This window comes from Eubalaena glacialis, chromosome X (assembly GCF_028564815.1).
Source record: "Eubalaena glacialis isolate mEubGla1 chromosome X, mEubGla1.1.hap2.+ XY, whole genome shotgun sequence".
In the NCBI taxonomy this organism is placed as follows: domain Eukaryota; kingdom Metazoa; phylum Chordata; class Mammalia; order Artiodactyla; family Balaenidae; genus Eubalaena; species Eubalaena glacialis.
Window position 1 is genome coordinate 1771830 of NC_083736.1, and position 27121 is coordinate 1798950.

Sequence of the window (27121 nt, forward strand, 5' to 3'; positions counted from 1 at the left end):
TGTGAGAAATAAATGTCTGTTGTTTAAGCCGTGTGTGAGTGTGTGTTTTAGAGGAAATACATACATATGCATGAATATCTGGCTTGGAGAGCAGGTTATGAATGGACCAAAGTCAGATGAATTAGCAGTTAAAAACTGAAGAGATAGACGAAGTCCCAGCTTAAGATGGGGAGTCACCAAGGGTAACACTGAAACACAGAATTGCCCTTTGCATCCATCAAAAATGGTCCAACCTTGGTCACGTCCTGTGGTTCAACCAGTATAATGCACGTGTTACTGAACCAGGTTTGTTTGCCTGACACCAAGCAAGCCAAACGCTGTGATGCTGAGGTTTGCAGCAGAGAGAAAGGGTTTATTCACGAGGCAGCCAGGTGAGAAGACAGGAGAAGAAATCTCACATTGGCCTCCCTGAAGGCGAAGGGCTTAGGGTATTTATGGGGCAAAGCTGAGGTGTGGGGAGTGTGTGGAAAGGTGACTGAAGATAAGAAAAAAATGTGGTGATCACATTGGTCAGAATGACCATCATTAAAAAGTCTACAAATAATAAATGCTGGAGAGGGTGTGGAGAAGAGGGGACCCTCCTACACTGTTGGTGGGAATGTAAATTGATACAGCCACTATGGAGACCAGTATGGAGGTTCCTTAAAAAACTAAAAATAGAACTACCATATGATCCAGTAATCCCACTCCTGGGTGTATATCCAGATAAAACTCTAATTCAAAAAGATACATGCACCCCAATGTTCATAGCAGCACTATTTACAATAGCCAAGACATGGAAGCAACCTAAATGTCCATCGACAGATGGATGGATAAAGAAGATGTGGTACATATGTACAATGGAATATTACTCAGCCATGAAAAAGAATGAAACAATGCCATTTACAGCAATACAGATGGACCTAGAGATTATCATACCAAATGAAGTAAGTCAGAGAAAGACACGTACCATATGATGTCACTTATATGTGGAATCTAAAATTTGACACAAAAGAACTTATCTACAAAACAGAAACAGACTCACAGATATAGAGAACAGACTTGTAGTTGCCAATGGGGTGGGGATTGGGGGAGGGAAGGACTGGGAGTTTGGGGTTAGCAGATGCAAACTAATATATATAAGATGGATAAACAACAAGGTCCTACTGTAGAGCACAGGGAACTGTATTCACTGTCCTGTGATAAACCATCATGGAAAAGAATATAAAAAAAAGAATGTGTGTGTGTGTGTGTGTATATATATATGTATTTATGTATAACTGAGTCACTTTGCTGTACAGCAGAGACTGGCACAACACTGTAAATCAACTATACTCCAATAAAAAAAAATTTAAAAAAAGAAAACAGTGAGTTGATCGTCACTCTGCGAAGGTGCAACTAAGGTCCAGGCTTCTTCATGGGACCATTGTTCAGAAAATGTTGGCATTAGCTTGTTCTGAGGGTTGAGTTTTTGGCCCTGGGATGTGAAAATGTCATCAAGTGGACTCTCATAAATGCCCAGTTGGAGGGTCTGTAGTCTTGACCAGTCTTACCCGGCTTGAGCTCAAACCGGACACAGCTGAACCCAAGTTCCTGAAAAATAATTCAGGCAAACATCTTACAGTTTAGGTTCCGTGATGCTTGGGGAGCATGTGAGGCTTCTTGTTTTCTGGGGGTTTTTTTGGTAGCAACAATTAAAGTGATCAGTGAAGGCAGGTTCCAAGTTCATTATGTATTAAGCACGTTACAGTTGAATGCATCTAACTGATGACTCCCCTGGGTTCCCCACTCGGAGCAAGAGGCCTGTTCCCAAATGCGATCCATCCAGCTCCCAGCCCAGCTTATGGACTTCACATGGGTTCTATGGTGTTTGGATACAAGTGAGGAAGCTTTTTCAACTAATTTAATTTTCATTCTGGAAGTTAGAGCTTTTTGAAGCCAAAGCATCTGCATGATGTTATGGAAATTTCTATTTTGAACTAAGAAAGGCAGCACTTAAAAAAAAAAGAAAAGTAGCCAAAAGTCATCTTAATAAATTACAGAAGTCTTCAGAATGCCTCTCTGTAGGGACATAAATAAAAAACCTCCAGGCCTGGCATTCAGAGAGCAATGGTGCCTAAGGTTATGGCTGATGATGGGGACTCAGCCCCTCAGTGACCAAATGCACACAGCCTCCAGAAGCTTCTAAAAAGAGAAAAGTGTCAGCCATGGTACAGCTCAATTGTCAGAGGTTGGAGATTTACCAGGTAGGGCCTTTCTTTTGAAGGTAACTGGGGTGAACTGAAAAGTTCCCAGGGAAGGGTCTTTGGAATTTGACCTTGGCAGGAAGCACATGGTTTCTTTTATCTGTGCTTCATTCGGGGGCTGACTTACCTCAAGGTGCCAAAATGGCTGCAGCAGCTCCAGCATCCCCTTCCTCCCTCAGAAGTGCCCTGGAGGTCCTCTTGTTTACAACTGCCCAGGGTCCATACCCTCTATGGGCTCCAAGACTGTGGTCTGGGAAAGGGAAAGTGGTAATTGGCAGAGTCAAGGCTGAAAAGCGAGGGGTAGAAAAAGATATATAGAGAAATTTGCATGGAGGTAGGGGGCTCTCTGGCTGAGTGGTCAACCCAGGTTAGCTACAAGAAGGGACACTTCAAAGGCAGGTTTTTTGGTTTTTGTCTTCCCCCGAAAATGATTACATTACCTTCCTGCCTGTAGACTACAATCATGTGGTGGGGTTTCAGTTGGCCAAGAAAAAGAACCACCTTCTTCCTGGGTCCAGGTGTGTTTGTTCAGACTGCTGGCCTTGTAAGATAAGCAGTCTGGGGGCCCTGGGGTGTGGGTCCAGGCACCTCTGGCCAAATGTGTGTCTGACCCAGGGGGTACACGTGTCCGTTGTGTATGGCGGCAGATGGCGGCGTTAGGCCAGGTGTCAGGAGGGCAGGGAGGAGGGGCCCTGAGTCATCCCGGGAGCGGGAGGGGCGTGATGGGTAGGACCTGGCCCTGGATGGGTAGGGTCGGGAGGGTAGAATCCCGGAATGTGATTCAGGGCTATTTCTCAGTCTGACACCTTCGTTCCAGTGTCCTGAAGGAACACGGATAGAATTTTAAGCTAATATCTTAGTTTAAAAAACATTGTTAAGCCTGGGACAGGGAAGGGCACCCACACTGCAGCTGTGGCTTGTGACTGTCGCCAGAGAGGCCCCTCCCCCCCCCCAACCTGGGCGCCAGCTGCCTCGGATGGGGGAGGGGAGACATGTCCCACCCCTCCCCACCTCCGGCTCGGCGGGGAGACGCTTCCGGAGCGCGGAGGCTCTTGTAAAGGAGGTCCTTGGTCAGGCTGGGAAGTAAGGGCGGCCCTGCGCCCCAAAACCCCTACCCGTGCTCTGCGCTCTGCTACTCCAGACTGGACTTTGGGGACCGCGGGCTGTTGCACCCGAGGCAGGGGGTCCACCCTTAGCAGACCCCGGAGGGGGGGCTTCACTCCGTTATCTAGAGAGGCCGCCCGGGGGGGCGGTCCCCGTTAAAGAGGGGTGGGTGGAGGCGCGGCCCTACACTTTCGGATCAGGAGGAAACGGCCTCGCCCCGCCTCCCGCGCTCGCGCCCTGCCCCTGCGGCTCCCCGGGGCCCGGGGCTGGGGCGGCCGCCTGCGGGAAGGGCTGAGGCAGGGGCGGGGCGACCGCGCTGCACCCTGACCCGGCCCCGCCCCGGGGGGTGTCCCTCCCGCCGCCGCCGTCCGCGCGCCACTCCCGGGACAGACCCTGCGCGGCGCGGCGCGCACCATGGCGCGCCGGGTGGCCCTCGCGCTGTTGCTGCTCGGCCTGCTTGGCACCCAGGTGCCCACCCGGGGTGAGTGAGCGGCGGCCGGTGGGGCTCACGGGGGCGCGGGCCTGGCTTGGGGACCCGCGTCGGGGCCCCAGGGAAGGGCCGCGGGAGGGGGGGGTCGAACCTTGGGGCACGGACGCTCCGTGTGGGGTGGACATACTTCGGGGGACATAGTGCGTAGGGCACGCAGTTTGGGGGGCGCACTGGGGGAGGATGCACCTCGGGGGCGCGCTGTGCGGGGCCTACACACCTTGGGGGGGCGCATGGCGAGGGACGTACTTTGGGGGCGCACTGTGTGTGGGGGGGGGCGCGTGGAGGGGGACGCGCCGGGGACCCCCGAGCCCTCCTTCCCGCCGAGAGGGACCCGCTGTGCCAACGGGTGGCCAACGCCCCAAGGAGGCGGCCTTACCCTTTCCTCCCCGCTTTCTTCCCGGGCGCCTTTGGACTCACTCCGCAGGCGGAACGTCAGCGTTTGTTTTCAGATTCACAGACTCTTAAAAGTTGGGAGGCCCCTGGGTGGGGCGGCGGCCCCCGAGTCCCCCGAGTCCCCCGAGTCCCCCTCGCCCTCCCCCCGGCGTTTCCTTCAGTTCCCGGGGGCGCGTGTGCGCCCCTGCGGCCGCCCCGCGCCCCGGCCAGAGCGCTGGCAGGGCCCGGGGACCGCGTCTTTGTTCGGGCGCTCGGTGGCCGCCTCCGGGCGCCACGCCCTGCGGCCCGGGACTAAATTTGGACTCGGCCGGGGAGCCTGAAACCCGGGAAAGGGGGAGGAAGGCAGGAAAAACTCGGAGCTCTAGAAACGCCCAGCAGCTCGTGGGGTGTCCGGGCCGCGGGGACTTCTGGCGAGCGCGCGGTCGGGTGCAGAACGACGCCGCCAAGGGACACGTATTCTCAGCCGATCGTCCGTGTGTCCGAGTAGGTAATTCGAAAAACCGCACCCAAAAAAAGTGTCCGGAGAAGGGCAGGACGCCCGGGACGCCCACACTCTCCAGCCAACCTGGCCTCTTTCTGGTTCTCGCCTGCGTTTTTCTGTCTTTCTCCTTTTAAAATGGAAGTTGAGATCCTGTTTTCCTGTCTCTCTCTCTCTCTCTTCTCTTTTAAAAGGAAAGTTGGGATCCTGCTGGGCGTGGCATGAAAAACAGGTTTCTCCGACTAACGGTTGTTTTCTCTCCTTTATATGGTTATTTTTAAGTGGACAGCCACTAGGGCAGTGTCTTTCAGCAGTGGCCTGATCGGTGGTGGACACATTGTAGGAACCAGACACAGGACAGAGAAGGCCCGGTGTTTACCTGGAAATTTCCAGCTCAGCGCTAGAGATTGAATGTTGAGCCCTGGTCCCCCGCCTGATTTTTATTTTAGGGAGGATTTGCTAATTGATATCTGCATTTTTAAAATGTGTGCCGTGTATTCTAGGAGTTGTGTGTTCGTTGCAGTCTTTAGAAGAAATTCAGCCTGATCCGTGGGGACCTCTTGGAATAGTTTACAGCTTGGTGGGGAGGGCCTGGGATGGGTTTCCTGTTTTCTCTTTCCTGCCGTAAATCCCACCTAGCTGCCTCACCACAGAGTTCTTCATTAGTTTTTGTTTTTGTTTTTGTTTTTCCTGCTGTGTGGTTGAGTCACACCTGCTCACGAGAATTTTTCGTGCGTCCCCCTGGCTACACCTTTATTCATGTTTCATGAGTTAATTCCCCTCCGAGCCCTTAACTGTGGCCGCGCCCCAGGGAGATGGGTCACAAGGGGTTCTGGTCGCCCAAGAAGGTACCATCTGCTGGAGGAAGGGAAACATCTCATCAGGCAGATAGGACACAGGGCCAAAGAACGGTGACAGTCCCACAGTTCAAGAACTCAGGGGTGGAGAACACAGTCTTGGCCAGTGTGAGGGTTTGGCTGAGTTGGAAGCTGTCTCTGGTGACAGTTGTTTTTTGTTTGTTTGTTTTTTAACAGGTTTCACATACAGGTTATATTCTACCCTGTATATAAAATGTGTAATTTTTAGAAAAAACCCAGAGCACCGTTAGCCTAGAATTGCCTGATTTCTATGCAGGTTGCTCCCAGCTACTCCGGGTTGCAGCAGTGGGGGGCGGGGGGTGGATGGAGAGCCAGCCTCGCCCCAAAAGAACAGAGGGAGGACAGAGCCTTCATACATGCTGATCTCTTGGAGGGCGCCTCCCCCTCCCCCGCCGGATCCTTCTGGGGTCCGAGGCAGGGAACGGACTGTTCCTGAGATACAAATGGGGTTTTATCAGGAAAGTTTGCTTTCGAGTTGCTGAAGTTCAGAACACACTTCCCTATAGAAATCGGGGTTTGGCTTCGTTTCCATTCTGGCTACAGAAACCCCTTGAGTCAGGGGTAGATCTTCATCGGGGTGCAGATAGCACTGGCCTGGTTTCCGAGGCCTTGGGACCCAGGGCTCTTGTGTTCCCAGGTTTTTCTGGAAATCCCCGTGGGATAGTGTGGAGTGGAGAGACGCAGGCGCCCTAGAAGGAAAGAGGCAACTTCGGCTTCCAGTAGAGCACTGCTTCCTCCCGCCACCAGGGGCACTCGGCCATGTCTGGAAATGTTTGTGGTTGTCTCAACTGTAGGGGGCGTGCTCCTGGCATGTGGTGGGTGGAGACCAGGGAAGCTGCCCCACAGCCCACAGGGCCCAGGACGCCCCGCATCAGAGGGTCCTCCAGCCCCAGATGTCAGTCGTGCTGAGGCTGAGACACCCTGACCGAGCATGGAGACATAATATCAATCATCTATCTCTCTATCCACCCATCCATCCATCTGTTTGACTACTTATGGCTGTGGTTTGCAACCTGGGATGACTTGGTCCCCCAGGGGGACATATGACAATGTCTGGGGACGTTTTTGGTGTCACACTGGGGGGAGGGGAGCTCCTGGCATCCGGTGGGTGGAGACCAAGGAAGCTGCTCCACAGCCCACAGGGCACAGCACGCCTCACATCAGAGGGTCCTCCAGCCCCAATGTCAGTCGTGCTGAGGCTGAGAAACCCTGGAATTTGTGTCACAGATTCCAGGTTGTTGGTAGCTGGGGGTTTGGATTCAGTCATCTTCCTCCAGGTAGGACACTCACATCCCGGGCTTTAAAACTCCTGGTACCTGGGCAACCTAAGTGCGGACCGGGTGGGAACTGGGTCCAGGAAGGTGCTGAATCCAGGACCCCACGCTCCATCCCAGCCTCTGCACACTAGCCAGTGCTGTTTGAAAATCCAGAAACGCCTAGGGAAAGCGACATTTCCTGGGCAACTGACCGGTTTCCGGGGATTCCCTCATCATCCCCACCCAAGCAGGTGTGGGCTTCTCCAGCTTCCCATCCAGCTCTGCCTGTTTCCGCTTACCAGGCAGAGAAAGTGAGTTTCATTGTCCTGCCTGCGTGTTTGGCTCTGATAAAAAGTTAATTGCGTGTTATTTCCTTCAGGGCTTTGGCTCTTTCTTCATTCTCAGTTTATGATGGTTCAACCCCCCCCCCCTTTTTTTTTTTGCATCTGGAGATATTAAAATACTTAATTTTGGGGGGGTTTCTTCATGGGCGGGGATGCACTTCTCTTCATCTGGATGATATGCTAATTGTTCGGAAAAAGAATGCAGGTGGTTGAGTAGTGAAATCCATCCGACGTGTAGGATGCAGGGATTTCACGGATGAAATCTGGAATTTTTTCCAGCTGAGGTTTTCCTCCCAAAGGAGACTGACTACCACACACATAGAGCCCATGTATTTGTTCCTATTGAGATTTTCCTATCACGGTGGCTTCTTTTAGGGAGAAAAGAATCCCATGCTGTGTATGACTTACAGACAGGGTTAGAAAGAAGACGGAGGTTATCTTAGAGGGGGTGAGGTGCCAACTCATTCAGCGTCCTGGCTTTCCACGCAATCCTTCAGACACCCAGCTGTTTGAGGACGCCCAGCCCTGGTGGCAGTTGGGGAGACACATCTGGCACAAGACATCTCGCTGAGTCCCCACGTGGCTTGTTCTGACACCCGGGTGTCCGTCCCACGTAAATCAGTGGAGATCGCTTTTTGATCTCCTTTGCCAGTTCTTAGGGTTAACGATGGACTGTGTGTTTACAGATCTCCAAAAGTCCTTTTGGGGGGATACAATGGTTTTGGAAGTGTTTTCTGCAGACAGAGGGGTGTTTTCTAACCCTCAGAGGATGACACATACTTGAAAATGAACTACCCGCAAGCATTGTCATCAACATGGGTTTCATGATACAAGTCACGGCAGCCCCTTCGTGGCGGTAGTGTTTACCAGAGCGTCTTTGGTGGAACAGGGAAGGTGTTGTTGGGGAATTAGAATTCAACCCAACATCAACCCAGAAAGCCTCTCCGCCAAGGTAGAAGGGAAAGAAACCCATTTTATGATTGAGTGAGCATGATACCAGGATGTGACATGCATCACAGGTGACCCACTAAGGCTGCAAAGACGCACTTTTAAAAGCAGCTAAGTGAATGTCACCCACTCTATACAGGTTGTCAAAACAGGCTCCTTTAGCCATTAAAAATATTTACCCATCTTTGAAAAGGACAGAGAAAGAGCTTCTGGAAACAAAGGGCGAGGGAAGAGAAGTCTCTTCCTTTGTTTCCACCAGGGCTTTTATTTTTAATTTACAGTCACCCTTCCAACCTTACAGGACAAAGACCCACGTCACACACACACACACACACACACACACACACACACACACTTCAATCACAGTCAACAACCATGAATATTTTGTTATATTTGTGTCTTTCTGGGAGAATGGCCAGGTTGTGTAGGATACACAAATGGTTGGTCTTACGAGATGCTGCCATATTGCTTCTGATTTTGGCTTTATCCTCCCAGGGAGTTCTGGTTGACCACCCAACACTAGATGTTCTTTTTTTGTTTGTGCCTAATCTCTTGGGTGAAAGAGGGTAACTAACCAGAATTCCTATGTGTATTTACCTAATTAATGGGACAGGCACACCTCAGAGAGATTGCGGGTTCGGTTCCAGACCACCCCAGTAAAAGCAAGTCACATGAATTTTTTGGTTTCCCAGTGTATGTAAAAGTCATGTTTACATTAGACTGTAGTCTGTCGGATGTGCAGTGACATTATGTCTTTAAAAAAAAAACAATGAACATGGCTTAATTGAAAAATACTTTATTTCTAAACAATGCTAACCATCCTCTGAGCCTTCAGAGAGTTGTAGTAGTAACATCAAAGATCACTGATCAAAGGTCACCGTCACACACGTATCATAATGGAAAAGTTTGAACGATTGCGAGAATTACCAAAATGTGACACAGAGACATGAAGTGAACAAAAGTTGTTGGAAAAGTGGCACCAATAAATTTGGTCGAAACAGGGCTGCCCCAAACCCTCAGTTTGTAAAAAACACAGTAAAGCTAAACGCAATAAAATGAGGTCTGCCTGTGTCTTTCACATCTGCATCTGTATCTGTCCACATGAGACACAGGAGTTCCTTTTTTTTTTTTTTTTTTTTTTTTTGCTTTTTGGAATCTCCTGTTTGTATTCTTTGCCTAATTCTTTTTTTTAATTAATTAATTTATTTGTTTATGGTTGCATTGGGTCTTTGTTGCTGCACGTGGGCTTTCTCTAGATGCAGCGAGCGGGGGCTACTCTTCGTTGCGGTGCGCGGGCTTCTCATTGCGGTGGCTTCTCTTGTTGCGGAGCATGGGCTCTAGGCGCACGGGCTTCAGTAGTTGTGGCACGTGGGCTCAGTAGTTGTGGCTCGCGGGCTCTAGAGCGCAGGCTCAGTAGTTGTGTTGCACGGGCTTAGTTGCTCCGCGGCACGTGGGATCTTCCCAGACCAGGGCTCGAACCTGTGTCCCCTGCATTGGCAGGCGGATTCTTAACCACTGCGCCACCAGGGAAGCCCCTCTTCGCCTAATTCTTACGGCACTTTTGGGTGTTGGTACACAACTGTGTTAGTTTCAGCTTTGTCTTGAATGACTTGGTGTGGCCACCGTCTCGCTACTCGTATTATTTTTTAAAAATCCCGTAAACAGAAAACCAGAAACTTACTTTTTTTTTTTTCCTCCCCCTAGAGTTAGATACAGGCCCTCTAAGCAGTGTTTTTCCAGTGGCGGTTAGGGACCCCTTGGACAGGCTGGGAATTTAGTGCCCGTCCAGCAGCGTTGAAACGAAGAAGATCAAATAGATTAGAGTAGGAAACACCAGCATGCTTTACCCACGCTTTGCTAAGTAAGCATCGGTGTGGCTTTGGTGCCCGTTCATCTGTCTGAGTGGACTGGGTCGTGTCGTAAAATGTCTTTATTTCCGCAGACGGCAGGCAGGGGCGTTTGAAATCCGTTGCAAATCTGAACCCCTTTTCCATCGCTCTTGCCTTCTGCACTTGGACGTTTTTGATAGAATCCCTTTGTTTTCAAGAAAGGCCATAAAGCTGCAGGGCATCAGCAACTTTTCAAAGAGCCAAGTAATGACTCCTAAGGGTGCTTTTGAGAAAAAAAAAAAAGAGAGAGAGAATTCATTTTCATTCTTGCCTGTTCACCGCCCTTCGTGAGAAGGCGAAGAGCCAGACCTGTTGAATTCCGGGACTTGGAAGGCATTCGTCACCCGCAGACAATGCAGCCAGCGAATTCCAATTCCGGCTGTTTCTGTTTGTGCATCCGCAGGGCCTTCCACCCTCCCCCTCCCCCTCCCCCTCCCCTCCCCCTCCCCCTCCCCGGCCGCCCAGTGCGATCACGCTCTGGCAATGCGGCCGCAGGAACGCACTGGACCCGACCTACTGGTGCACAAAGAGTAAATCGATGACGTTGTCTTGGGGGCAAGACACAGACAAGGCGGCATATAGACCTTGTCCCTCTGGCAAGACCTCAAATATTGCCGATCAGCGTCTGCTGTCCTTAGCTATTTTCTTTTAGGAAAGGGTCTGGGGTCAGTTCTCAATGGAAGTTAAAGGGGTGCTGTTTGCCACGTAGTTGGCCCAGAATGTGCCCCACCAGGTGAAGGAGACCCAGGAAGGAGAATTCTTAGGTGTTTGACACAGAGTAACACCGCAGCACAGGAAGAGGAAAGGGTGTGGCTGGGTCTCAGAGGGCGCGGGAGATGCATGTCAAAGACTGTCTCTCAGAGACCCACATGCGGTGCTGCTGGACAGACGAGGGCAGCCTCCCCTCCCCCTCCCCCCGCCCTGACTCGACTCCATGCTGAGGAATTAATTAAAGACTAGTGGCCTGTCTGGAGTGAGGTAGCGCTGGATAGGTGTGATTGATGATTGATTGGTGCATGGATGAGAGGTAGATAGATCATAGGTTTACAGATGATGGATGGATAGATGGATGGATGGCTAGACAGACAGATGGTGGAAGATAGATAACGGATAGATGATAGACAGACACAGGATAGATGGAGAGATGTCAAAAGATAGGTGATGGATGGATGAATGGATGGATAAAAGATGATAGATGATAGATAGATATGACAGATTAGATAGAAGATGATAGATAGATAGCTGTAGTACCTATCTCAAGTGGTTTCCAGTTGGAGGGGGGACCATTATCTCACTGCTCTGAAACCACCAGCACCTAGACTCACCGTAAGCACATCACCAGGCAGTGGGCTATAATGTCTGCATTCCTACAAGATCAGGAGCTGACTCAGAGTTGGGGAAGGAATCAGGGCATGGGAAGGACAGAGCAGAAGATGAGTCTCAGCTGGGGTGTGGATTGCATCCTGCTACCACAGAGAAAGCTTCCCTCTCCACCTCTTGGAAGGCTCATGCTGGTTCCCCTGAAGTCCCACCCCCAAATCTCTCTCCACCCTAGGCTAACTTCCGTAACTGCTGATAGATCTGGCCCGTCTGGTTGCACCCATGGCGTCTACAGTGCTCCATATCCCCGGCTTCTCATGATTTTCTCCCAGGCCTGCATCTCCTCCTTCACTCCTGCTTCTTGTGATAGGACCGTTTGCCCAGATTCTCAAAATGAAAAGTCACCTTTCATTCCTGCCAGCTTCTTCTCCCATATCCGATGTTAGTGAATCCTGTTGATTTCATTTTCTAAATTTTTCTCCACCTATGCTCCTGTCTCCATTTCTGCTTTCATTTTTAAGGCTCCACCCCCCCCCCCCAGCCGAAATCCTTTCAGGAAGAATACAAGAAGCCCTTAACCAGTTTCTTCCCTGGATGCTCAGGTACTTTGAGAAGGCCTGGGGACTCCCTCTCAGAATAACGTTTCTTTTTAATGCATAAAATAAAATACATAGGACTGCCAGGGAAACCGATGATATTAAACCAGCTACCCAGTGTGCAGGGGAAGAAATTGCTGGCCTTAGCCGAGGGTGTTGGCAGAGCCTGGACCAAGACAGCAGAAATGAGAGAGAAGGGACCAGCTGTGTTAAGGAGTAGTAAGAAAATAAAAATCTATACTAGTGGCTTGCAAACCGGCCCCCAAAGTTTTTTCTTTAATTGGCCTGGGGCACAGCCTGGGCCTTGGGACTTATGAGGTCTCCTTGGATGTGCAGCCAGAGTTGAGTACCAAGATCTGTATTCGAGCTTCTGAAACTGTAATGTGCATAGGAATCACCCATGGAAATGCTTTAGTCTGGCTGGGAGGGATGCTGAGGGCTTCCTGTAGGAGGGCAGCATCTTATCGGGGCTTTGAGGCCTGAATAGGAGTTTTCCTGGTATGGACAGAAGAGATTGGCATTTATGGCCAAGTAGAGGATTCGAGGGAAGCCCCAAGGACGGACAAGGTGCCCAAACTATGTGACCCCTCAAATCATTCACAGGATGCTGGGGGGATTGTAAATTTTCGAGGGACATAGAGTGACATCTATTGTATTTCCGTAACATCTTACGGAAAAACCCGAGTGAACTTTTTGGCCAATCATAGTAGTAATTGTACCATCCATCCTCAGCATTCACAGACTCCGTATTTGCAAATCTGCCTACTTGCTACAATTTATTTGTAACTCCCAAATTGATACTCTCTGAGTTCAGGGATTTGTGCACAGCTACAAAAAAACGGAGTCACCTTTCCGGTCTCAGATTGTAAACAAGTATCTGTGTAGTGCCACATTTTTGCATTTTTGTGCTTTATGCTTGCGATTTTGCTTCTAAGCACAAGGAGGCTGCCGTGTGCCTGAAATACGTGTGTGAGATGAGCTTCCTTTAGGCAGGAGAAAGAGTGCTGTGAGCATCAACACTCCAGATTAAATAAGATCAAATTCCACAGAAACATGCATGAAGCAAGGTTATGTGCGATTAGCTGATGGCAGTGTGACCTGAGGGTGCAGGAACTTAACCCTGGAGTTCCCCAGGAGCCATGATTGAATATTAGCTCATTCAGCATTTCCGGCGACTGTAAAAACAAAACCACTACGGATGATGTGCCTTGACTGTGATTAATAAACAGAACTGTCAGATCTAGTTTAGGGGCCTTGGGCCAGTTTCTGGAGATGCAAAGCCTCCGTGAACTGATCAAGTTTGGGACCTTCTGACTGGGTCATTTAGGGCCAGTGCGAAGGGGCAGGGTGGTGACCCAGGGTGAAGGGTGATAAAATTGGAAATGGATTTGGGGCTTTGAGTCAGATCCTGGAGATTATCTTTCAGGGGGACGATGACTTGCTTTCCTAGCTCAGGGAGACTGAATTTACCGGGGTCCTAGAGCTACCTCCCTACAGCCGGGATGAGGGTCCTGGGCCACTCCTGCCATCCCAGCCCACTCACCTGGAGATGGTTAGAAATGCAGATTCACAGGCCTGGCTCCCACCCACTGAGTCAGTGTCTTCGGGATCGGGGCCCAGGAATCTGGGCTCCCCAAATTCTAAAACTCACTGGTCCACGGCACCCGGAGCCCAGCCCACAGCGTCCCCAGATGCTCTGGGTTCTTCCAAAGCTTGACACAGCCCAGAGTGGCACCCCCAGGGTTACAGTACAAGAGAAGAATCTTTCCCCTCCTTGACACAAAATCTGTAAGGCAGAATGTTAAATTACATGGCTCGAGAAACGGCAAAACTATGTCTGCAGCAATTCCTTCCTAGCTACAGAAGAATAAGGGCATCTCTAATATTTAGAAATAAAATAAGATCAAACAGGATTTACCATCACCTCTGGCCCTGGACCAGCCCTGAGCAGCAGTGACCAGCCTGCACGGGGCCAGGGCCGGGGGGACCCTGGTGTTGCCGTTGACACTGCAGGGGACGGGGGGCGAGTTCTAGGGTCTCCGTTTCTTCCTCCCTAAAGGGGAGTCTTGGCAGATCAACGGTATTATCTAGACGGCTCCAGGAGCATGCAGGCCATCCAGAAAATTCATCCATGGCTACTGTTAGTTTTACGTGATTCTTACCTCATTAGTATGAAAATCTGAAAGCCCAAGGAATCTTTTAACTGCCTAATTTTTATTTTGATTCTAACTTTATTTCTAGAATTTATTTCTATTTTATTTGTGCCTGTATTTATATTATTAGGCTCTGTGTATAAATGGTAAAATTTATGTATAATTCATAATTTCTATAACTTATTATAAAAATTTAAATTTTATCTCTACCCTTATTTTCTTTCTAGAGTTTGTTTCATGTATACATATATCCATTGATACAATTCATAGGTTCTGTGTATAAATTATAAATTATATAATTTATAGTTCATTATTATAAAATTTATATTTTCTATTCTAATTTTATTTCTAGAATTTATTTCTATTATGTGTATACAGGTGTTCTTTTACATAATTGATAGGTGCTGTGTATAAATTATAAATTACATAATTTATAATTTAACTTTTAATTTATAATTATAACAATTTATTTTCTATTCTAATTTTATTTCTAGAATTTATCTCTATTATATTTAAACATATATTCATTTACATAATGATAGGTTCTGTGTATAAATTATAATTTATATAATTTGTAATTTATTATTATGCAACTTTATCTTATTTCTTTTCTAATTTTGTTTCTATAATTTATTTCTATTTTATTTGTATATATTTATATAGCGTATAAATTCTGTGTCTAAAGTATAAATGACATAATTTGTAACTTCTATAATTATATTTATATTTAATTTCTCTTCTAATTTTGTTTCTAAAGCTTATTTCTACTTATTTTTATATATTTATATAATTTATAAGTTCTGTATATAAATGATAAATTCTATAGTTTGTAATTTCTGTAATTATTATTGCAACTATATTTTCTTTCTGTTCTAGTTTTCTTTTTTCTTAATTTTTTATTTATTATTTTTGGCTGCATTAGGTCTTCGTTGCTGCGCGCGGGCTTTCTCTGGTTGTGGCGAGCGGGGGCTACTCTTCGTTGCACTGCGCAGGCTTCTCATTGCGGTGGCTTCTCTTGTTGCGGAGCACGGGCTCTAGGCTCGCAGGCTTCAGTAGTTGTGGCTCACGGGCTCAGTAGTTGTGGTTCGTGGGCTCTAGAGCGCAGGCTCAGTAGTTGTGGCGCATGGGCTTAGCTGCTCCGCGGCATGTGGGATCTTCCAGGACCAGGCCTCGAACCCATGTCGCCTGCATTGGCAGGCGGATTCTTAACCATTGCACCACCAGGGAAGCCCCGATCTATATTTTCTTTCTGTTCTAGTTTTGTCTCCCGTATTTATTTCTGTTCTATTTCCATTTGTATAATTTATAAGCTCCGTGTATAAATTGTGTAACTGATCATCTCTATAAATTATCGTCAGTAGTACTTCTATCCTCATTGTGATGGCTGCGTCAGTGCGCCACCCTGATGGAATTTAAGGGAAACCGGATTCGGGCCTCGTGCTGTGCGCTTGTCACTTGCACAGTTCATGGTTGTGGAACCTCAGATTCGCGGTTCAGCGGGTTTGTGAGGCACGTGCAGCTGCACAGGCTCCCCAGGAGGACCCCGCGCCCAGGGTGGCCTTGGGGACGTACTGGGGCTTGTCCTGGGTCTCGGGAGGAGGAAACCTAACAGATGGCTGGGGGGGGGCGTGCACGGCTGAGGGGGGAGGGTAGACAGCGGGGGGGGGGAGGGTGCACGGCAGGGGGTGTGTGTGCGCGGTGGGGATGACTCAGGCCCTGCGTCCGGCGGGGCCACCTCACGTCTGGAGATGTCCCCCTCCACACCTGGAGGTTGGAGGGGCCGCCTGGAAGCCGCAGAGGCGGTGCAGGCTGCCTCCGATGGGCTGGGCAAAGGCAGCAGGAAGAGAAATGCCTGGGTGTCCCGCTCGGATGCCCGGCCCCTCCCCCCGGCCCCTCCCCCAGCCCCACTGGGTCTGCTGTTCTTGGGTTTGCGTGCGGGACCCCGGGGGCTCAGCAGAGGGCTGAGTTGAGCCGTGACCTCTCCCCTAAGCGGGGCCACGTCAGCGGTGCTCAGGAGCCCAGATGCGCGGGGAGCCGGGCAGGGGCACGGGGCCCAGCTGGGCTGGGGAGGCTCCAGGCCCTGGACACGGAGCTACCAGGCAGACAGACAGACACGTGCACACACACGTGCACGCATGCTCACACGCAGGGCACAGACACGCATACATACACAACACTCACGCTCGATGCATATTTGCGCGCACACGCGCGCGCGCCCGTGAGCACACACCTGCGCCGCACACGCGCCAGTGCACCACGTGGGCACGCGTGCAGTTCACCCACATGCAGTGTGCACGCCCGCGGGTGCACGTGCTCGCAGACACGCACACGAGTCTACTCACGTGCACATCCGTACACAGACACGCCCACACAGGAGCATGCACGCGCACGCGCCACGTGTAAAAACATCTTACGTTCAAGTGTGTTGCTGTTGGTTTCAGCATTCCAAAGAGCCTTGTCTGCTTGTTCTTTCCAAATCCGCGTCCGAAACGCCGCATCGTCCACTCCTTGAATCGCTCTGTTTGGGGCTACTTGCCCCCCCCCACCCCCCCACCCCCCACCCACCGCCGTCAGGTGTGGAGGCGTCCCGATGGCAGGGATGCTGAACATCTCAGGAAGGTCCCAGCGCCCTCGCTTCGGCAGAGGGAGCGTAGAGGGAGTGATAACGGTTGTGGGTCTCTAGGCAGACGTACAGGACCAGAGACGCGCATGTTATGTGTAGGCTCTGCGCCTGCCCAGGAGGGGGCTCTTCGGGGCTGAACAAATCCCACCCTCCCCAGCCGCCCTGGCTACCTCGTGAGCATCTGCCACGTGCTGCAGGAAGAGCTGAAACCACACCTGTCCCTCCCGGGCTGTGCGGTGCAGAAACAGCGCCCCTCCCCCCGTGAGGGCTGGGGTCCGTCCCGCGCAGGGCCTTCCCAGATGACGCTGCTTCTCCTGCCTGTTTGGTTTTGTTTTTTTAATTTGGGGCACATCTCATTGTTCATATCGTATTTTTTATTGAAGTAGAGTTGATTTACAATATTAGTTTCAGGTGTACAGCAAAGTGATTCAGTTATATATATATATAGCAGATTCTTTCCCCATATAAGTTATTACAAGATACTGAGTTCTGTGTGCTCTACAGTAGGTCCTTGTCGTTTATCTATTTTATATACAGTAGTGTGTATCTGTTAATCCCAAACTCCTAATTTATTTGTCCCCCCAACCTTTCCCCTTTGGTAACCATAAGTTTGTTTTCTACGTCTGTGAGTCTGTTTCTGCTTTGTATATGGATTCATCTGTGTCGTAGTTTAGATTCCACATATAAGTGATATCATAGGGTATTTGTCTTTCCCTGTCTGACTTTCTTCCCTTAGTATGTTCATCTCTAGGTCCATCCATGGTGCTGCAAATGGCATTATTTCATTCTTTTTTACCTGCCTGCCTGTTCTTAATACACACATGGAAAATCACACACACACAAATACACTTCCCAAACTACACGTAGACACACTTACACATGGGCACACGCCCAAACTACACACACGCACATACAAAACCCCACATATACACATAGACTACACACACCACAAATACACACATGCCAACTGCACTTAGACACACACATGTGCACACACACAAAGCATGCACACACAGCGCACACACACACCTACACAAATACACACATACAAACCACCCACATACCTACACACAAAACCCCATGGATCCCAAACCACTCAGTAAACGGACACACACACACACCCCCCCAATCGCTCACACACATAGCTGCACACACACATGAGAGAGAGAGAGAGAGAGAGAGAGAGAGAGAGAGAGTTACAGGCTGACACCTGTCTGTGAGACATTCAGGGGGACTGAACACATTGCAACCTTCTGGAGGCCCCCGGGGATGAAGGTGGCTTGTTACACGCCCAGCACTTCCCGACACGAGACACGTGTGCCCTTTGCTTCTGCACCTGCAGGATGATCCTCCAACCCGCTGTCACTCTCCTTTCCGCTGACCAGACGGTCCAAGTGGACCGTTCCCAAATTCCCTTACTTTGCTTTCCTTCAATCCATCATTAATTGGATAGAAATAGAAATAGTATTGAAATTGCTTCAGTAAAGCGGTAGCAACAGGATAGAAGAACAATGGAATTAAAGGCAGTTTCCCCCCTTCTCTGGGATCACAGGAAATTAAAAAGAAAATTTACCTTTTTCTGGGTTGTCTGGTGTGTCTACGAGAAGTACATTTTGGTTGTGTAATTATAGAGATGTTGCTACTCCAAGGGGTTTTTCTCTCCATGTTTTTTCTCCATCATGTATTGGAAATTGTGACTCACCTATTTCAAAACACCTGCTATTTTAGAATAACGCACGTGCAGAATTATTATGTTTTCCCACTAATTTAATTGCTGCTAAATTCTAAGGTTGTCCATAATGTAAAACATAAGCTGACATATTCTTACGTTTACGCACGAGAGTGAATATTTCAAATGAGAAATCACAACATGGTGATGCATTTTCAAAGCCGCCAGACATCTCAGAATCCAAAATCATGCCCTTTTTTAATTGTTTTCTTAATTTCCCAATTTACTTTTATTTGACTTATTTCTAATTGGACTCTTTTTCTTTTAGGCCAAGATTTTGATTTATCGCACGCCCTTGATGGTGAGTAATATTAAAACATTTTATAAACTACAGGGAATATTTTATTGGACCATAGTAAATCTTTTGAAATATGTCTTACTGTGATAACTAGAGACTCACGTAGGATGAAGAAAATCAAGATGCCCTTGTCAGGGTAAATAAATCTTTTTCGGTGGAATAATTTCCACACTCTGTGGTGGTGGATGAATGCCACGCAGGGTCGCCGTGCGCTTGGGGAAGTGGCTGGTCCCCCGTGGGCTGGTCCCCTGTGGGCTGGTCCCCCGTGGGCTCACTGATTCCATCCCTTGGCTGGTGGCTGCATCACCCCAACCTCTGCCTTCACGTGGCCACTTTGCTGTGCATCAGTGCCTCTATGTTTTCCAGTTTCCTTCTGATAAAGGCACTCGTCTATAAGGGTCTGTGCTAATCCACTGTGACCTCTTCTTAACCAGTGTTATCTGCAAAGACACTGTTTCCAAGTAAGGTCACGTTCTGAGGTTCCCGGTGGATGTGAATTTGGGAGCCCAGCATTCAACCCAAGACATCTTTTTTTTTTTTATTGGAGTAGAGTTGCTTTACAATGTTGCATTAGTTTCTGCCGTACAGCAAAGTGAATCAGCTGTACGTATACATATATCCCCTCTTTTTCAGATTTCCTTCCCACTTAGGTCACCACAGAGCACTGAGTAGAGTTCCCTGTGCTATACAGTAGGTCCTCATTAGTTATCTGGTTTATACATAGTACTGTATGTATGTCAATGCCCCAAGATATCTTTTTAACTCCTGGGGTCCGATGCAGAGGTGTGAGTCAAAACCGTGAGGGCAGTAATGTTCCCAAAAGCCAACGGGGGGATAGTCTTATTCTCGACGATGGAACCCTCATTGGCTGGTGGGGAGAGATGCCGGGGAGGTGTCTGTGGTCCTAATAACCTCAGCCCACCTTGCCTTGGTTGCCTGGGGGGGTCCCAAGGAGCAAAAGGTGTGCTTCATGTAGTGAACGTGCACAGCCTTTGAGCCAAGGGTCCCGGGTCCCTCCTTCTCCCGCACAGGTCCCGGGCTCTCCCTTGCGTCCTGTGTTCTCCCGGGTTCCTCTTTCACTCACAGCCCCCCACTTGGCGTCATGAGGTGGGAGGGGTCCTTAGTCTCGGTGGCAGCCGTGGTCGACATCGTCCTATGTTCCTGTTGCCATGGCTCCTTGGGCTCACTGGAGTCGTCCTGCAGTGCTTGGCTATTGCCTCAACTTTCAGGAAAAAATGATGCTTCACACGTTCTCTGAGTCTTTTTAAGGAAACAGAACAGTGTCGAGAGTTGATGCTGTTTCCCAGCTGCAAGTTTTACTGACAGACATGTCTCTTCTCTTTAGACCATGACAAGAAACCCACTCCCGCCCCACCAAAACAAGGCACCGGTAAGAAGCAAAGGTGCCCAGCACGCAAACGCAGCCGAGAAATCGTTGTCGTGCACCCCAGTTTTCCCAAGAGCTGGGTGAGCCGTAGTCAGCTGTTCACCGGCTCTGGATCCAGCCTGGTTAATACTTGAATTATGCTGTGATGTTGGTGCTTTCAAGTCCACAGTGGCTGTAAGAGAACGGACGCTGACACTTTGGCGAGATGCTTTTGGGTCCCCTGGAAGGCATCTCGGGATGCTTTTATTCTGAGTGTCTGTCCCTGGTTTTGGTTACTTATTTCTTGGGAGGAACAATTTTAGGACCTGGGACCCTCGTATAACCCATGAGCAAACTTGGATCTCAGCCTCTAGGAGGAGCATAGTAGTTGTCACTAACCCTTTCCAATAAAAGTCAGGAATCAGACCGATCATGGAATTGACCAAGGGTCAGATTCATTGGTGGTTAGTCACCCACAGTAAAATCGATGCCCAAAGTTACAGAGCTCTTATCACAGATTTTTTTAAAAATGTGATAGCTCTCTTCAAATGTTGGGCTTCTCATCTAGAATGGCATCTTATGAGGAAAAAGATAGCCTTGTTCAGAGCCAGGTCCTTGACCTGTGCAGGCACACAGAGGATGCTGGACAAGTCATTATTGAACAATGGAATTTGTACCGTCACGCGCTCCTTGGGGCAGTGACGGTATTTCCCAGTCGTGACTCGTGATGGGTCAGTACATCGTGTTGGGTGGATACACAAGCTCACCTAGATGTTGCTGGGACTTGCAAAGAGTCCTTAAAACTAAGAAGGCAACCTCGGAAGCCGTCAGGAGTTGTCACATCATTTTGTCAAGCACACCTGGGTCAGTTGAATCATTTTCTTGGAGGGCACAAGCCCAAATCTGGCCACAGACTTCCCCCCTTAATCTCGTAGTATCTACCTTGCGGAAGTTGTTGGCAACTTGGTAGGGGATGATGCTAGGATGAGCAGTCCCCGGGGAAGACTTGTCTGCAGGCAGAAGTTGGAATTTCAACTCGGTCCGTGGGGCGTAATTGATTTATAAATTACTTTCATTGTTTTGGTTTGGTTTTGCCTTTTATTCCTTTCCTTGGAGAGAAGGATGATATGAATACGATCAGGAATTTGGTTTTTCTGTTGAGACCTTGGTCAGACTGATATTCAGGAAAGTGTTCTGAGATGTGGAGATGGAGTGTTTCCTCCATCTTTTTAGGAAGTCATTTCTGTTCCTCGTTTCACCCAGAACTTCAGTATTAACTATCTGTTTTTCTCCTTTAGATGATAACTTCAATTTAGAAGATGCCCTTGGTGGAGGGAACAGTAAGTAGTACCTCTTAAATCTCCTATGTGTCTGACTAGCTTATTTATCATTGCAAAGAGGCTTGTCTCTTTTAAATAAGTCGAATTAGTTTTTACCACGAAAACCTAAGGAATATATGTATTGTTTGTTGTGGTTGAGTTTTTGGCTTTTATCCGTATGCCTACTTTTATTTTAAAGCTCTTACAGTCCTTGGGGTGATATAAGACAAACTGAATATCCTTGCCAGGGCTGGCCTCATGGGCGCGTAGGGTCACACAGGGCTCCACACTCAGAAGGGCTTCCCTCCTTGGTTGACTGCTCTGTGGCTGCCATACTGAATTTCTTAGTACAGTTTAAGCAAGGGACTCTGCATTCTCATTTTGCCCTGGGCTCCACAAATTCTGTAGCTGGTCCAGCCATCTGCTTTATTTTCTATTGGAAATACTTGAATTTAAGTATCGCAGCTGGATGATGATGGAAAGAAATCCACAGGTGCCTGTGTGTATGGGTATCCCCATCATGACAAAGTACTTGCCCCGCCATGACAAAGGACATGCTTCCATTTCTAACTGTTTAGTAAACCATCTGTGTGCAAATGCACGTTTTGTTTTCTGGACTGCAAAGTGCTCATAACTGCAACTCTCCTCTTTTACAGATGACCCAGTGTCACCCGAACCACCCAAGCCAAAACCTAATCCAAACCCCAACCAGCCCGGCTCTTCTGGTAAGACCTTCTCGCCCCTGTGGGTCCTTGTGTGTTTTTCAGAGTACAGTTGATTTCCATGTCAGCTGAAAGGAGGTAATTTCAGATTTAGCATGATCTTACTGTGAACTCTCTGTGCAAGGTAATGCCAATTTTCCAGTCGTGGAAAACAGTTTTCAAAAAGATATTTTTGGTTCGGATTTGATTTTTAGTTTGCTGATTTTACTTCCAAGGTTTTAATGGAAACTTTAAGAAATTAAATGTAAGATTTTAAATATAGAGAATCAATATGGAGAAAAATATCAGCTTGTTCTTTCCCTTTAGAGAAGCTCTTGGTTTGTTTCTTTTTTAAAGGTTTTTGCCGCCTTTTTTCTGACACATCATAGTATTCTCTGAGTATTTGACTAACATCAGTCTTGTGAGTTGAATGTCTATTGAAACTTCAGATTTTTGAGTTGGCTTTTTTGTTTGTTTATATATTTGTTTAATTTTTAATGCAGAAAAACAGAAATACTGTCCATCCTGTACCACAGTGAAGATGGTTATTCTCCCTAGTATTCTGTATCAATTTAAGTGAAACAACTGTTAAGTAAAACTGTCAATCTTTTATTCACACTGTGTCATAACATTATTTTTTCCTTATGAGTATTCCATAAGCATTTTCTTATGTCATTTAATAATTTTTATCATATGACTTTTCTTGGCAGTTATATACTATCATAACTAATCCTTAATTTTGAAAATGTTATGTTTCTCTGCTATTTTAGAAGTATGAGTTGCAAAGCAAATTGAAGCCATCTTCATATGCTTTCTTATGGTTTTATTTCTTTTTTTTTTTAAATAAATAAATTTATTTATTTAATTTATTTATTTTTGGCTGCATTGGGTCTTCGTTGCTGGGCACGGGCTTTCTCTACTTGCAGAGAGCGGGGGCTACTCTTCGTTGCGGTGCACGGGCTTCTCATTGCGGTGGCTTCTCTTGTTGCAGAGCACCGGCTCTAGGTGCGCCGGCTTCAGTAGTTGTGGCGCACAGGCTTAGTTGCTCCGCGGCCTGTGGGATCTTCCCGGACCAGGGATCCAACCCGTGTCCCCTGCATTGGCAGGTGGATTCTTAACCACTGCGCCACTGGGGAAGTCCAATAATTGTATCTTTGAAAGATTCAACGTACCTTTATGGGGTTCCCCGCCACCCCAGGTCTGCTTTTGATTCTGATGTGGTTCCCTTCACCCCAAGACATCAAGACACTGCCGATAGCTCTCATGTGACAGATGCTGCTGTCTTTTTCCTTCTAGATGGCTTTTCGGATTTGGATCTGACTGATGGGACTTCAGGTGGAGGTAGGGTTCCCCTTCTTTTTTTGTCTTTCTTTCTTTTTTTTTTTTTTTTTTAATCTTTTGGCTGCGCCGTGCGGCATGTGGGATCTTAGTTCCCCGACCGGGGATTGAACCCGCGCTCTCCTGCAGTGGAAGGGTAGAGTGTTAACCACTGGACTGCCAGGGAAGTCCCTCAATTTTTTATTTTATATTGGAGTAGAGGTGATTAACAATGTTGTGTTAGTTTCCGGTGTAGAGCAAAGTGACTCAGTTCTACATAGACAGGTGTCTATTCTTTTTCAAATTCTTTTCCTGTATAGGTTATGACAGAATACCAAGCCGAGTTCCCTGTGCTCTACAGCAGGTCCTTGTTTCCACCTCTGTCTTTAAAATCTTAGGTCAATATGGGGGCCAAAGCAGTATTTAAATATAATAAATAAATAAGTATAAGATTAATATATGCTTAGAATAGTTATAACTTGATGAAATATATAGTCATTTTTATGTATTTATGTATGTATAAATTATAGTGTATACGTATGTTACATATAAATATATTTTTACTATATTCATCTATTATGCATATGTAATCTAAAATAGGTATTACGTCTAGTATATGTGTATATAATATATAACGCATAGCCAGACACAAGGTAAAGATCTCCTCCACCAGGATTCCTTTGGGTCACCCTCAGGAGGTGGGGAAAGATTGTGCGCCAGCCTTGAATTTGGGCATCACTCTTGACCCACAGCCTCCTAGGAGGGCTGCAAACTCAGAGCCTCGGGACGTCCACCTGGAGGGAAGCTCCTTGCATGGCAGTTAACTCCAGCTTCCCCCCCAGGTAGAAAAGCCTGGGCTCCAGCCCCCAGTTCGGGAAATCTTTTATTTCTAACTCTGCCATCGAGCTCTGGTTCTTGTTTATTTCTTGGAGAATTGAGCGTAAACGGTGAATAATAGTAAGATGATGTGAAGATTTCCCAGGAGGTGACCCATGGCTCTGTCATCCTTGGGGAGGGACCTTCATGCTCTGATGGCCCCTCCCCATTCCCGTCCTGACCCGTGTTCTTCCCCCTGCATGTAAAATCTGTTTATGCTCCCTTCTCTTTTTAAGCATTTAGGTTATACCAGTTTCTTCTTTTTTAAATAGAAAAATAACATTTTTATTAGTTAACTGCCTGATACTCCTTAATACCTTTTTTTGAGGTATCGTTGATGTACAGTATTGTATAAGTTTCAGGTGTATGACATAGTGATTCAGTATTTTTCTAGGTTGTACTCCATTTAAAGTTATTGTAAGATATTGGTCCTATTCCCTGTGTTGTGCAATCTATCCTTGTAGCTTATTTATTTTATACATAGTAGTTTGTACCTCTTAATCCCCCACCCCTATCTTGCCCATCCCCCTTCCCTCTCCCCACTGGGAACCACTCGTTTGTTCTCTGTATCTGTGAGGCTGCTTCTTTTTTGTTATTTTCACTGGTTTGTTGTGCTTTTTAGATTCTGCACCAGTTTCTTGTCCACATCTTTACGCTTTGATATTGGATGTCCTCCATATGGTTCCCTTAAGGTGGTTTCTAAGAAGTAGGGTTTCTGAAAGGAGTTCCCACTTTTACATCCCTTCATGGGTTGCTAAATTGCTTTCCAGAATGGCTGGGATCGTTGATGGTCCCACTGGTAAGAGGATCATGTAAGAGTTTGCTGGGTTCATTCCTCCCTGGCCTGCCTTAAATGTTACTGGAAACATTTTTGCTTTGAATCCTTGCTTGATGGAGCGCCATTGATTGGCATCAGTGGATGAACCAGCCCCCAAAGGATTATAAGTCTGTTTATACCAGTCACGCCCTTACGGTGACATGCTTTTTGATCATCTCGCTTGCCTTCTACCGGAAATGCCCTTACCTCCCCTCTTGAGCTCACATACCTTTCAGAGTAAACCCCTTCCACCCTGGTCCCCGAAGTCATGTCTACAGTGGCTAGCCATCTACCTTCTAAATTATGTTTAAATTTACATCTCTAGGTGCTGTACAAGATCGCCCCGCTTTGAGGAGTGTAACAGGCAGGGTTCTAGTTTGATACCCGTGTAACGTGCTCTTACCCACTGAATGTAATAGGCTGTTCGCTGGCTCTGTAGCTGTGTAACATGCAGCCCCTCCTTTGTAGCAGCCAGTGTTGCTTCATAGCCATGTAACATGCAGTGCCTGTGTGACTATACCGTAAAGACACACTGGGAGTGACTGGCTGACATTAAACAAAGCCAAAGGCACCCTCACAAGTGTACAGTCCACTGGGTGGATTCCTGGTTTGTGCACTCATAATTGTACAAGCATCAGCTTAACATCAAGTATCAGGAATTGCCTGACGGTCCAGTGGTTAGGACTCTTCGCTTTCACTGCCGAGGGTGCAGGTTCAGTCCCTGGTTGGGGAGCTAAGATCCACAAGCTGCGTAGTGTGGGCAAAAAGAAAAAACAAAATGAGACAAACAGCAACAAAAACATCAAGTATCCATTGGCATTAAATGTGGAAAAAGTAGAGGGGGTGGTGAGGTGGTATCCCTTAGCCTTAACTGTTACTGGAAACATTTTTGCTTTGAATCCTTGCTTGATGGAGCGCCATTGATTGGCATAAATGAATGAACCAGCCCCCAAAGGATTATAAGTCTGTTTATAAGGCACGAACGAAGACAATACCCAGAGGTGGTGGGTGCATGGATAGCACATGGCCGACAACCACCCCTAGTGAGACTGGGGGGCCTGAGAGTTAACAGGAATGTGCCTGGGATGACCCCATAGCCATGCGAGGGTCTCAGGTGGGCTCTGGGGCCCTTGCTGGGTTTCTCCCCAAATCCCTGGGGGACTTTGAGGGCTCAGTGGGTCCCCTGGAGCCCACCATGGGGCCAGGGGCTCGAGTCAGGCGCCAAGCCTGGATTTCAGGTACACGGGAGCGAGACAGGTGATACGTCCCGCAGAACGAGGACAGCCCCTTCCAGCAGTGGAAAGGGACACCCTGATATTAATGGCCTCGTCAGTCCCATGGTCATTTCTCTTAAGGAACCTTCCCAAGCCAAGGTCAGAGGAGTTGGTCCTTGGTATGAGTTTTCAGTTACCGAGCGTCTCCCCAGCGCCATTTGTCACCAAGCCTTGTTCCTCTCTTGCAGGAGGCGGTGGTGGCGGAAACCAGAGGCATGACGGGGAGGAGCAGGGTACGTACTCCTGGTTCCCGATGTCCTGGGTTCCTCACATGCACTGTTGAGGAAAGCGGGAGCCAGTGGTCACAGCCTCACTTTTAGTATTTGCAGCGTCATCTGAAAGATACTGGAATGAAGAATGGTTCTCTGGACACGCGTTGCAAGGGGGCTCAGTGGAAACACAGGCAGACCCCGGAGATGCTGGGGATTCAGGTCCAGACCACCGCAATCAAGCGAATATTGCAGTACAGCAAGTCACACGAATTGTATGGTTCCCCAGTGCATCTACAAGTGACGTTTACACCACAGTGTAGTCTATTCAGTGTGCCGTGGCATTAAGGCTAAGAAAAAGCACCACGTACAGGCCTAAATTTATACAACTTTTTATTGCTAATAAAGGCTCACCATCCTCTGAGCCTTCAGCGAGTCATAGGAGTAACGCCAGAGATCACGGATACCGTCACAAATAGAATCATAATGAAAAACTTGAAATATTAGAAGAATTACCA

The 27121-nt window shown here is 48.0% G+C and overlaps 1 protein-coding gene across 2 annotated transcripts in view; it reads left to right on the forward strand.

Moving 5' to 3' along the window:
* Window positions 1-3572: 3572 nt before the first annotated feature.
* LOC133081662 (CD99 antigen-like) overlaps window positions 3573-27121 on the forward strand; it is a 33047-nt gene continuing 9498 nt past the window's right edge. Inside the window, exons 1-7 of one of the 2 annotated variants that reach the window (XM_061177989.1) lie at window positions 3573-3810; window positions 18695-18727; window positions 20070-20114; window positions 21389-21430; window positions 22066-22134; window positions 23407-23451; window positions 26583-26627. In XM_061177989.1, the coding sequence (XP_061033972.1) occupies window positions 3744-3810; window positions 18695-18727; window positions 20070-20114; window positions 21389-21430; window positions 22066-22134; window positions 23407-23451; window positions 26583-26627 (346 nt within the window). In that variant the 5' untranslated portion in view covers window positions 3573-3743. The remainder of the gene's footprint in view (window positions 3811-18694; window positions 18728-20069; window positions 20115-21388; window positions 21431-22065; window positions 22135-23406; window positions 23452-26582; window positions 26628-27121) is intronic. The other variant, XM_061177988.1, reaches the window with a different exon arrangement.